Consider the following 12,216-nt stretch of genomic DNA (forward strand, 5'->3'; position numbering starts at 1 on the left):
GAATATCAAAGCTTGGAAGGTGATGCATACAGTTCCCTCACTGCATTCAACAACACATGTCCGACGGTTATCTATCACAAGAGAGTTGCTAGGTGCCTGGATTTGTCACCATTACTGCAGTCTTGCAGCCAGCTTCATGGGCCGCTCCAGCTTACCTCGACAAGTAGCTTGATGACTCCCGAATGACCATTCTGCGAAGCAAGCAAGACTGCAGTTTCTTCCAGGGAGTTCTGCAGAACAGCAGCAGTAGTGCCATGAATGAATCAGTACATCAATCAGATCACATTCACGTCACATACCGTATTTCCTGAAATGCAAGTCACACCTTTTTACACTAAACTTCAAGAGCAAAGAAAGGGGTGCGACTACAATCGAGTGTGATTTACTACTTATGTGAATGTATTTAAAAACAATTGGCTCAGGTCTGAAATAGGTTGCAACTTCAAGTACAATCGGGGAAATACGGTACCAACGATTGATGCAGCATTGGGTAACGTGGGAGCAGGCAGACATTTTCCAAGAAGGCTAGGCGAATTGGGGTTCCGCTCAATAAAATCCGGCCCCGTGCTGTAACTAGCATGAGACGTCTCCCAGTTCTACCACTGAAAATACATGCACATACTGGAGCAGAGTATACGCCCATGCAGCACGTGTAGGGCTGGATTTCATTGAGTACGGCCGCTCAACTGTCGGTGCATAGTGTAGCAGTGCAAAATGCAGCAACTGAGGTGTCATGCTGAAAACCTTTACTCGCTTTAGTCAGCCTCGGGCTAGAAGCTGCTACACCAAAAAAATTAGACCTTGAAGCAGCTGCTACCATATAGGGGCTTTCCAAGGTAAATCCTTGACAGCACCTACACTGATTGCCTGCGTGTCATTGAAACTGTGACTAGGGGGCAGGACTGTGCAGATCAACACAATTGGGGAGCACCACAGATCCAGCGGGGAGACTCCTATCTGCTCCATTTCACCAGTAGGTCAACAATGGAATCCATCCTGTTTACCTAGGGTGGGGCAGGAGTATTGAGTGCAGCTTGTGAGTTAGTAGGGGCTGGTACTAAAGATACATGTATTAGTCTTGAACTGCCTACATGTACATCTCAAAGAAAGGTACAGCTAAGGGCACCCATCCAGAAAGGTCACAACTGATCCCAATATATTCCAGAAGTTGTCAGACAGATTTTGTGACATTCCTAGTGCCTACAGCATCCTAGAATGCTGACAGTGAAATCTGCTGCCTTCGCCACCATACACGCTGCCATGCAGGGATCAACCTGAAGAAGTCTAGTGCTACGAGGGATTTCCAGCGTGTGCAAAGTTCCCTGCGGCACACAGTAAAAGCAAATTATGCGTGGGATACTTGCTACAGTATATTTGTGTCATGCCTCTTGTACGGGCAAAAAAACATCATAAATCGATGAATAGAAAATGCAAGTAAATCCAAAGCTACAGTTACAGCCTACAGTTTTAGGCTAACGGGAGTTTACTGGTATATCAAATAGAATGGTATACATGTGCTATCACAGCACACACTATACTCAAATGAGGCACAGCTCCACTCCTTACCACTTCGTTGATGTTCGCCTTGGATGGACCGCTGTGCAGCAAGATGTTGCACACCTCCTGGTGACCATTCCAGGCAGACAGATGCAACGGAAAGTTTCCTGAGGGCGGCCAATGTGAAAAAGGCGGCAGATTATGAAATAGGGGAGAAAGAAAAGGGGCCGTGTGCAAACAGTTAGCGTGTCATCTGACCTGCAGCTGAAGTGCCCAGAGGGTATTGCCTGGTCGTATGGAAAGTCACATACTTCAAAGTGTATGATTGAGGCTCACTACCATGGTAGTTGTAGTTGGGATATTATTACACGCATGACCTGCCACACACAGCATATCTGACTCCTCAATAGAAATCGATGGTACGATGCGTCACGTCCCCAAGGAATAACCTACACAATGACCCATGACCGTGCTGTCTGTTACACCATTCCCAAACGTGTCTCCAGCGCATACAAGCTCAAATATGCAGGGACTCATAAATCAATGAATAGAGACCTATTAACCAGTGTTTCTCGTGCCAGTAGCCCTCGCGCACCCGTTGTATATCCGCCAATGGCCACTTGCACTGCATTATTGCACGGCCCCATGCTCCATGTATGAAACTCAGAAGTTACCGAGGCCAACTATGTCACCGACAACGTTACAGATAATTTAGTATGTGTAGGCGCATGCAGGATCAGCTGTTCACATGGTACATACCTCGAGCGTCTGGGATGTGAGTCGAGGCATTGCGCTTCAGTAAGAGAGTAACGGCATCCCTGTAGGAAACAAGAACACAGATTTATGAGAGCCTGAAAGCTACTACATCTCGTATCTCCGTACCCTCCCCTTGAAAGTGTACACACAGTATAATTGTTTCTGGAGACAAACTTGAAATCAGACTAAGCCATTAAACAAGCTTCAGGTTCTTTACAATCAACAATTCCAAATTTCCACAAGCACTTCCACAGCAATCCGAGTCTTCAGGTGGATACAGGCAAAAGAAGAAACTGACAAACACAATGACTTTTAGACAACGTATAGGCGATACCGATGTGTAAGCAGGAGTGGGTAGATTAACGGGAGCAAACTGTGCTGATTCTCACACATATCGAAGCGCAGCATATCCTACAGTTGTGCACTAGAGGTGGGATGTGCAAGGTGGTGTGATCAGCGTGATACGCAACAAAGCGCTTCGATGAGCGTGAAAATCATCACTTGGCCACAATTCCGCCACTCCGTACAATGCATCTTAAGTCAAGGTGTCATTGCATGACCTTTATTGCCAAGGATATAAGTGTATCATGCTGCTGACATACTTGTGTCCATGAAGAGCTGCGATGTGTATAGGAGTGCTTCCGGACTCATCCTGGCAGTTGGGATTCAGTTGCCGCTTGAAGCTGCGTGCAAACAAGCAAACAATACAACACCATCACGTGTTAGACTAACACAACTTGTTTTTATTTGCTTGCCAAAAACAAGCCAGTTCTAATAGACTGCACGGTGCAATATGTGACGGTTGTGTAGATCAGGCATCAGAATGTCACAGCATCAGTGAAGCCCGCATCAGCTTGAAGTCAACAACCGGCTTGTGAATTCCCCAAACCTAGGTGAAATCCTCAGCCATGGTCTGAAGCAAACAAGACCTAGCATGCACATGTACTGTACAATGAGTGATCACACTTGAACAGCAATGTTAGGTCAGAATCAGTCAGAATGCTCAAAGCCTGTAAAACGTTACACTGTGTCTAAACCGTAAAAACAGAGGCATTCTACTACCTGGAAACTGATCAACTATAACCATATTGGAATCTAGTTGTATTGGAAAGCAGGTGTGCCATACTTCTGCTGGCCTGAAATAGTCAGGAAAATTTATGTCAAACTGATTTCCAGTCAAAGTGAGCGAGGCAAAAAAATACTAAAATCTGATACCAAGCCTTCCCCGACACTACCCCTCCCCCTTCTCCCTCCTCATGACCATGCCTAATTGTTAGTACAGTGTGGAGAGTCCCAGCCACCGTGACTGAGGGGTTATCCATAATATACACCACAATTACAACTGGGAAAACAGGCTATCAGCAGGCCGCAATCAGATCTCAAGTGATTGTTGGCAACCTAATAAATAGGCAAGGACATCTAAATAATTCACAACATAGCTCAATCATGGGAAGACATCAGCATGCCTGTTTTAAAGTTGTACAGTCATACAGGTGTACTTTGAAACCTACTCGTGCGTATGGATCGGCAAGTGCGGAGCTTTCAAAGACTTTCTAAGTGAGCAGCTGTGCCAGTGGCTAAATTTCATATTGCTTCTTCATTGAACAATAAGTACCAACTGTTAACGGGACATACGCATAATACAACGCGGGATTTCGCTGTTTTACTAATGATCCTGATAGCTGGGGTTCATTCACACACCACCAGCAGAGTGTAAACTCCTGGCCTTAGTTTAGTAGAACTAGTAACTGATCACTTTCGTCCTCTGATCAAGAGGCCCGCGCAGGTGGGGACAAAATGAGAAAACAGGTTACATGTACTTGTGCTATTGTGACAACATTCCCCCTCCCGCATGTTCTCATTGCTCCACATCTGCTCCACACAAGGGTTTTTACTTTTTAGTGACTTATTACAGTACTAGTACCTATTCTAGGCCATAGCCATGTAAACAGTGTCACTGGTATGTTCCCTGCATGCTGAGCAGTGAGGTCCAGCGAACAGCGCACATGCGGTGATATGGATCTCCTGAGTCCTGGCGTGTAGTCTACTGTAGTACAACGGTACTGAGACTCTGTCTGAGTGCACCTGCCAAGTAAAAATTTTGTTACCAGACTTGCTAGCGCACGCGACGTCTTCCGGTGAAACAGCTGATTTCGAATCTGACGTTTCCTGGGCCAAGCCCAGCAGACTACCCCTGGAAAATCGACAGAAGCTTTACTGCCTCCGCAGTGTTGGGCGTTTCGGAGAGGAAGCAAAGACCTTCCTGGTGTCCGCACGCGAGGCGGTGTGGTGGACAGACAACTCTCCTGGTCGTGTCCTGTTCGACGCTCAGATATCAGTACATGTAACTCGTTACTAAAAAAAAATGTTAGTACAGTACTGTCTGTAGTCTGTATATTCGCTGGTAGATCTAGACAGGCACCGATACCTGGATACTACTACAGCAAACCTTCAAGCTTCTACTAGTTCAAGTAAGTTAGTTCTAGGTCCAAGCAAGCCCATCTTTCGCATGGCCAGTAGAAGCACACTGCTATCCTGATCCTGCTACACGGCGCAACAGTTGGCGAACACACTCATGCAGTAGTTATAAGACAGGCGACGATCACATACATTCGTGTAGATCATGCAGATGAAACGGAGATAGACGGCCATGCGAAGCTGCCTGTCCCGTTCAATCTGGTCGCAAGCATCGACGGGAGCGGATTCCGGACAGAATGGTGTCTCAAAATAATAATAAGTCCAGAATGCAAAACGACCACGACCTGAAGGCCTAATTTCAACTACAGTGTATGATATTATTGATTTGCTACGCACCCGCTACGAAATGAGGGCATTAGCAAATTGACAGCTGTTCTGAAAAAAAGCCCAGAAACTAGACAAGGCCAATAGTTCTCTACTCCGAGCTTATCATTACCGTATCGATGAAGATGACAAGCAAGATAAATGGGGTAAACGAGTCGACCATTGTCATTGACACAGCTGTAGGCCCTGTGGGCCATGGGGGAACTAATTTAAAAAATGTTTTTTTACTAAAGCGGTATGCTAATGGCGGGGTATTACCACCACACTTGGTTGGCTCAGCTTGGAAGTACCACGGAAAGACAACGCCAAACATTCTTTGCCAAGTTCGCCATTTACACACATAGCACACATAACACGACAGGACACCGTCGCAGGAGGAATGACTCAGGCCACACAAAAAAATAACAGAAAAGCAGAACGAATGGGGGAGAGAGAGATACAGAGGACCCAAACTATAGAGAGAGCGAGAAAGACAGCACGCACACTTACCCCTGTCGCACATTAGCTATGGCTATGGACTTGACTGAGCCGCCCTTGTTCTTGCTCGATAGGAGACGCTCGATAACGGATACATTTCCGTAGCGAGCGGCCTGGAAAAGCTCCGCTTCTCTACCCATTCGAGCTCATGGGTTCGGGGGAACGCACACACACACACACACTTAGCCGGCCAGCCGGTCACCGACTCGCTTGGGTCCGCTAACTCGGAGGAGCAGAGACGTCGTTCGAAGCAACAAGCGTGGCGCTTGCCAGTCAAGAGCGCAGGGCAAAACAAACACCTCCGCCAGAAATCGAGAACTGTCCAGATGAAAGGGGGAGATATTCAGATAAAACAATCCAATGCATTTTCTAGTCACTGCATGCAGCGCGCAGTGCACTAGTGGTACTCGCACATGATGAGTGAAGGCTGACGTCTACAATGCACTCACTGCATGCAGTCCGTTGCAGTCTGGTAGGGGAGAACACTTGACATACTATCAGCTGTCTTGGCTACATCATACATGTATGTCTCGCGCCAAGACATGACTTGAGTGCGTCAGTGTCTGCACACGGATAATGGACTGTGGGAGTGTGGTGGCGATACGCCGATAGAGTGGATGGAGTCATCTCGTGTCTCACCTGCATCAAGACGCAGTCGAGTCTGTGCACTCAGCATGCACCGGATCGTCCGAATCACATACACGGGGTAGCTGTGCAGCCGATGTAAAACACTCGCTTCGCGGCTTCCCGCACTGGACTTGACTCACTCATCGAGTGTGACATGTGTGTTCCAGTCCCCATTTTTCGTTTCATGATTCCTCAGAAGAATGCACGCTAGTTTCGTGTACGACAGGTTGAACATGGTGAATGGAGAGGCAGAAAACACACTCATTGTATTCATGGAATCATTCACCGTGTTCCGGAGTCCCGGGTCCTACCGGTATCACAAAACACCAAATTTATGATTGGCCCAAAGCAAGATGAACACGCTGAAGAACTATCGCCACCCACCATCTGCCTTGGCTGGTCAGTTGAGTTGTCCTCTTGATAAAGTAACAGTTGATTCCAATGACATTGCCGGGCAATGATCACGAAACTGACCAGAAACAATAATTGTGCACCAACAACTAAACAAGCACTGAAAATGTAGTCACTGAGCCTGACATAATTTTACTCAATATTTTTTAAACGAAGCCACTATTATAAAGTTAGTTATAGTTTGAAACGTTACTCCTCAAACGCCAACAATGGTCTCTTCACTGCGATATTCAACCCAATTTTCGCCGTCATCAGGGTGGAAACATCCCTTTTGCCCTGATATGATGGGCCAGGCCCAAAAATTTGGCGAAATACGCGTATGATAGAATGATTCGCTTGGGACTTTACTCCCCCCCCCCCCCCCCGCCCTGCGAGTGACTGATCTGACGTTGACGGATGACTCATGTAAGAGGGTGCAATTGCCCACATGCACACTCTACACCCACTAGCACAAATCCAAGCCACATATCCTTGTTCATACTCCTTCCTTTTTCAACGGCATACAAAACTCCCAGCATCCTCTGGAGAATCATTCAAATAATAATAATAGTATGAATAACATCGACATGAACGAATGCACTCTGGAATGTGAAGGTGCACACATGGCATTTCAGCCCAGTAAATGATACGGGTACATGTCCATGATTGTGCGTATACATACAAACATCAATCCAAAGACAAGACGCAGCCGTGACTAAGGGAAATCCGTAAATAATTACCACGTGGCACGTGCATTCGAGCACCGCTGATATAAATAAGAGCTAGAGCTAGAGGGCAGCCGTAAATTCTCTGTGCTCCCAGAAAATATTTATGATCATATAAATTTGAGAATCAAGAAAGCATCTAAGAACGTGTGCAGCAAAATGACGGTATCGCGAATCTAGTGAAAATGCCCGTCGATAGAACATTGGGTGAACCATAAAAGTAAAACGATAAGGAATCTGTATAGAAAATAAGGGTTATTAAAGCAGGGGTGTAATCACTGGCCTGCTGCACAAGCCTCCCGCCAGCTACTTCCTATGTACAATGTACAGAGCTGAGCAAAAGTGTGCTCTATATGCACAATCAACACCAGCAAAACAAGGCATTACAGAGAGAAAGGAAAATATTAGGTAAATACTAAGTAGAGAACGCACGGAGAGAGAGAGAGAGAGAGAGAGAGAGAGAGAGAGAGAGAGAGAGAGAGAGAGAGAGAGAGAGAGAGAGAGAGAGAGAGAGAGAGAGATTTCCGTTAGCATGGCCACAGTAGCTAGAGAGCCTCTGTGTGCATTAAAAAACAAACCACAGCAGTGTGGTGATATTTGTACACATATGTTGTTTGTCAGCAGGGAGGGAGGCGAGTAGAGGCAGACCGAGAGAGAGAGAGAGAGAGAGAGAGAGAGAGAGAGAGAGAGAGAGAGAGGAGAGAGAGAGAGACCAGGCGATGGGGTTAACGTTCGCCCTTGAGCAAATACAGAAAAGCACGCGGGAATTTGAACAATGACAATGAAAGGCTGATAGCAATGGCAACAGCGCTAGATAGCGGTTATCAACACGTATATACGGTGCTGGACAGCGGTTATCAACACCTAGTGCTGGATAGCGGTTATCAACAGGACCATTATATGCAGCTAGGCATTAGGCTGCAGGGAAGATTGGAGAACAAACATACAACAAAGTCCACTTCACTACGCAGTGAACACTGGTGACGGATACACAACGGCGTCAATTTCACTATATGGTGATGGATACACAACAAAGACGAGCACACTAAACAAATGCTGTACAGGTGAACTGAAAGAACCCAGCATTGAGCTATTTCATGCCCCAGGTAAACAGTCTAAAAAAACAAGTCTTTCAAGATAGAGATAGATAGATAGAGAGAGATAGATAGAGAGTAGGGGTGAAACGATTAGTTCGAATATTCGAGTATTCGTTCGAAAGTTTCAAACGAGCGAGTATTCGAAATTATGAACTCGATCGTTTTTTTTTTTTTTTTTTTTTTTTTTTTTTTTTTTTTTAGTATTGGCATTGTATTTTTCAAAAACATTTGTTGTACCGCTGGTCCACTGGTATGCATGCGTTATGCATGGATTTGAGTCAGTATTTTAAGACTTGGACGATGCGATCACCACGGCAAGTAACGTTCTGAGATATAAAAGTACTGATGAAAATCGTTACTTTACACTCTGTACAAGACATTGGCGACTTTTGTTCTATGTTCACACATAATTTCTTCCGAATTGGTCGAGAACTCGCAAATCTAGTGCTTTTGAATTTTGATAAAATACTCGAAATAATCGGATACTCGATCGAATATTATGAACGAGTGATCGATTGGTCAAAATAGATACTCGTTTCACCCCTAATTATAATGAGTCGCAAATTTAACGATTGTCCAAAATTCATAGGTTAACTTCAAATTCAAAAACTCACAGAACATTGGCTGCAGTTTGTGCCATTCTGTCACAGTTTCTTCAGTTGCCTGCTTCAGGATGTTGCGCATATCAATGTGTACGCATCCGAGGAAGTGCTTCGATAATGTCTCATGATGCCACACGGTCACCTGGAGCTGCCGATCCTGTAAGCTGACCTTCGAGAACGACGACAGGTCGAAGGAGAACTGAGCAAATTGAACACACAGCCACACAATGAAACACAACATGATTAGTTGCAAAACCGAGTGCAAAGGCTGGGCATATCCTCACGCATGTAACGTACAAGCCGATGGGATGGCTGCAGTAAATTTTCTTCGCTACAGGACCATTGGATGTTGTGTGCAGCAAGTGAACGTGCATTGAGATTGGCACAGGCACACAGTGCATAAGGGTTGGGTTCCAATGCGGCTCCACAACACCTAATACGCGGAGTAAAGCGGCACCATCACTATAGTGATTGCTGCTGCAGCTCGTGCTGCTAGCTTGAATCAAAGTCGAGACTTGTCACGGGATACTGTGGCACACAGCACTAGCGGCTTGCACTGAAAAATTTCAAAATTTCAAAATTCACTCACAAAGTTTCAAAAGATTAAAGATTGCTTTACGGAAGCATCCTGAAAACGATGATTTCGATTCGAATTCCACTTGCTCCAAAATTGTGGAACCGCGCTGCTCCGTGGCAGCAAGGATGCTTGCCATATACCACAGAGCTGCAGTAGAACCTGGCCCAAAGAAGAAACGGGGTTCCCCAGTTGACATGGAAGAGTACCATGTACAACACTCCCTTCCTGGGTGGTGGCAGGGCACTAAACACCGCCATCCTGGGTGGTGGCAGGGCACTAAACACCGCCATCCTGGGTGGTGGCAGGGCACTAAACACCGCCAGACTGGGTGGTGGCAGGGCACTAAACACCGCCATCCTGGGTGGTGGCAGGGCACTAAACACCGCCTTCCTGGGTGGTGGCAGGGCACTAAACACCGCCTTCCTGGGTGGTGGCAGGGCACTAAACACCGCCATCCTGGGTGGTGGCAGGGCACTAAACACCGCCAGACAATCAAACAATCACACATGCCTACTAGAGAACATAATTCTATCACCGATTTTCCCGTTTATAAGTCAAAGCTCCATACTTGGGACCTCATTATTACTTAGTTTAATGGCCCGATTGTAAGTCGACTACCCCCTTTTTAGTTCCGTTTTTAGGTCGTAAAGGGTCGACTTATATTCGGCGAACTACAGTAGTCTAGTTGACTGTACTCACGGACTCGTTGAAGGTCGGGTGCTGCGTGTTCTTCATCACGCGGGTCTTCTTCTTCGACGACTTGAGCGGATCGGGAATCATGTACAGCTTGACGTACGGATCTGGTAACGTGCCGCTCACGGTCCTGGCCTGGAAAACGAAACAGGTATACAGACAAACAGTTTATACTATCTATCATAGCTGCCGGGGTCACAGCAAACTTGCACAGAAGCTGCTATCCAGATAATAAATAAGCAGCGCGATTTTGGTTAGAAACCAGCAATGGGTTGAAAAACTGTACTGTATCAGAAATGAGGACTGTGTCCGCAAAAAGATACAAAACACAAGCAAACAGTTGGAAGAAGTGGAGACACAGAGAAAGACAATATACCAACACAAGCAAACAGATGGATGAACACACGGAGAAAGAGAGCAGGACAAGGGTGACAGACAGGGGATGAGCATTGAAGAACATGACTCACCAGTTGCTTCCCATGGCCGACCACAACGATGAGTTTCTGCGCACGCATCTTGTAGGTGATTGACAGCTTGATAGAGCCGGACACCTGGCTTTGATCTGCACAAGAGAAGCAGGATACAATGTAGCATCAGAATCAGCCACCATTCCATTGGAATGCAAGAGCCAAACAGTACTGAAAAACATGTAATTTTAGGTGCACTAAAATTCTGCTGGCAGGTACCTGCCAGTTTTCAGGTGCAATGTAGAATTAGGTGACCAGCATTCCCTTCACACATCGTGCATGCTCTAGTGCTTTTTAGGTGTAATCCAAACTTTGGTGTCTGGTTTTTCTACTGAAATCATGGAAATTAAAGTCACACCGAAAATAACGTGTTTTACAGTATGCGAGAGGCACATGGAGCAGTATGGGTGCATTCAGGCGCCACGGCCGACACCACACACACACTACACAAGCCATGGAGATAGCACACGGCGTAGTGAATGTGACCTAGCACTCTCCTACAACACTGCATTTGAAGAGCGGGAATGCAAAACACGCTAAGCGCCAAATTTGTGAGAAAACCAGATATTCAGCTCAGTGTAATCAAACGTCAAAGGGCACCAATGGACACAATTTTCACATTCAAAATCTGACTAGAACCATTTTAAAAGTGGGAACGCGAAAATGATTTAGATACAAACCGCACATGAAAAGAATCTTTTTGGGTTATCATCCGAAAAGTGATGAAATGGATTTAGCGAGTTTTTGCATTCCAGTTCTTCGTTTCGAAAGCATCGACTATCGGACTTTTGAGACCCGGCCAAACGCAATCTGTCACTTACTGTTGCTGGCATACTTCTCCGCTTCACTGTTGATACCATCGCGCACAAAGTGCGTGAAGAAGGTCACGACGAGATCCGACTGAAAGGCAGAGCACACACATTGAGAGACAGGGTTGAGCAGAAGGTGCGATTACACGGCGCGCTCTACTCCAGTCTTTCCAAATGCTTGCAAGGAATGTTAGTCGAAACCAAGCTCATCTGCAGAAAGCCTGTAATCAAGTCATGATTCCAAATGAGTTCATTTCCAAAACTAGAAATGGAGAAGTGAACATGGCATCCGACATGGCATCCGACATTAGAAGCTAGGCGTTCACAGGAGAGCAGTGTGGCACAAAGTGCTGCTAGGTACTGACCTGGCTGATAAATGGGTTCAGCGAGAGTAACTTCATCATGTAGACATTGAGCGCCTCCATTCGCTTGGCAGCAACCTGTAGATCCGCGCACAGCAAAGCAAGACATTCAGCAGAGCAACACCGACGCGGCACCCCGAAGTTAGAAGAAGAAAACTACATCTAATACCTCAGATGCAAACACAAGCACAAAGTTATGCGATTTTTTGGCTAAATGTCATGCGCGTTCATGCACTCATGCGCATGTGTGTGTGTGTGTGTGTGTGTGTGTGTGTACGGGCGGGCGCAAACACACGCACACACACATATACACACAAGTAAGCCTTGAAGATCGG

The 12,216-nt window shown here is 46.1% G+C and overlaps 2 protein-coding genes across 4 annotated transcripts in view; both read right to left on the reverse strand.

The window, feature by feature from the left end:
• LOC135822572 (uncharacterized) overlaps positions 1–5,883 on the reverse strand; it is a 36,189-nt gene extending 30,306 nt beyond the window's left edge. For both annotated transcript variants that reach the window (XM_065335374.1, XM_065335373.1), the window contains exons 1-5: positions 5,545–5,883; positions 2,856–2,936; positions 2,257–2,315; positions 1,567–1,664; positions 156–230 (exon numbers count right to left, since the gene is read on the reverse strand). In XM_065335374.1, coding sequence (XP_065191446.1) covers positions 156–230; positions 1,567–1,664; positions 2,257–2,315; positions 2,856–2,936; positions 5,545–5,672 — 441 coding nt within the window. In that variant the 5' untranslated portion in view covers positions 5,673–5,883. The remainder of the gene's footprint in view (positions 1–155; positions 231–1,566; positions 1,665–2,256; positions 2,316–2,855; positions 2,937–5,544) is intronic.
• Positions 5,884–7,038: 1,155 nt separating this feature from the next.
• The window catches only part of LOC135822575 (phosphatidylinositol 4-phosphate 3-kinase C2 domain-containing subunit alpha-like), a 37,410-nt gene continuing 32,232 nt past the window's right edge, over positions 7,039–12,216 (reverse strand). For both annotated transcript variants that reach the window (XM_065335379.1, XM_065335378.1), the window contains 6 exons: positions 11,885–11,959; positions 11,532–11,610; positions 10,711–10,805; positions 10,250–10,378; positions 8,986–9,172; positions 7,039–8,192 (listed from right to left, as the gene is read on the reverse strand). In XM_065335379.1, the coding sequence (XP_065191451.1) occupies positions 8,188–8,192; positions 8,986–9,172; positions 10,250–10,378; positions 10,711–10,805; positions 11,532–11,610; positions 11,885–11,959 (570 nt within the window). In that variant the 3' untranslated portion in view covers positions 7,039–8,187. The remainder of the gene's footprint in view (positions 8,193–8,985; positions 9,173–10,249; positions 10,379–10,710; positions 10,806–11,531; positions 11,611–11,884; positions 11,960–12,216) is intronic.

This window comes from Sycon ciliatum, chromosome 8 (genome assembly GCF_964019385.1).
Source record: "Sycon ciliatum chromosome 8, ocSycCili1.1, whole genome shotgun sequence".
NCBI classification, from domain to species: Eukaryota; Metazoa; Porifera; class Calcarea; order Leucosolenida; family Sycettidae; genus Sycon; species Sycon ciliatum.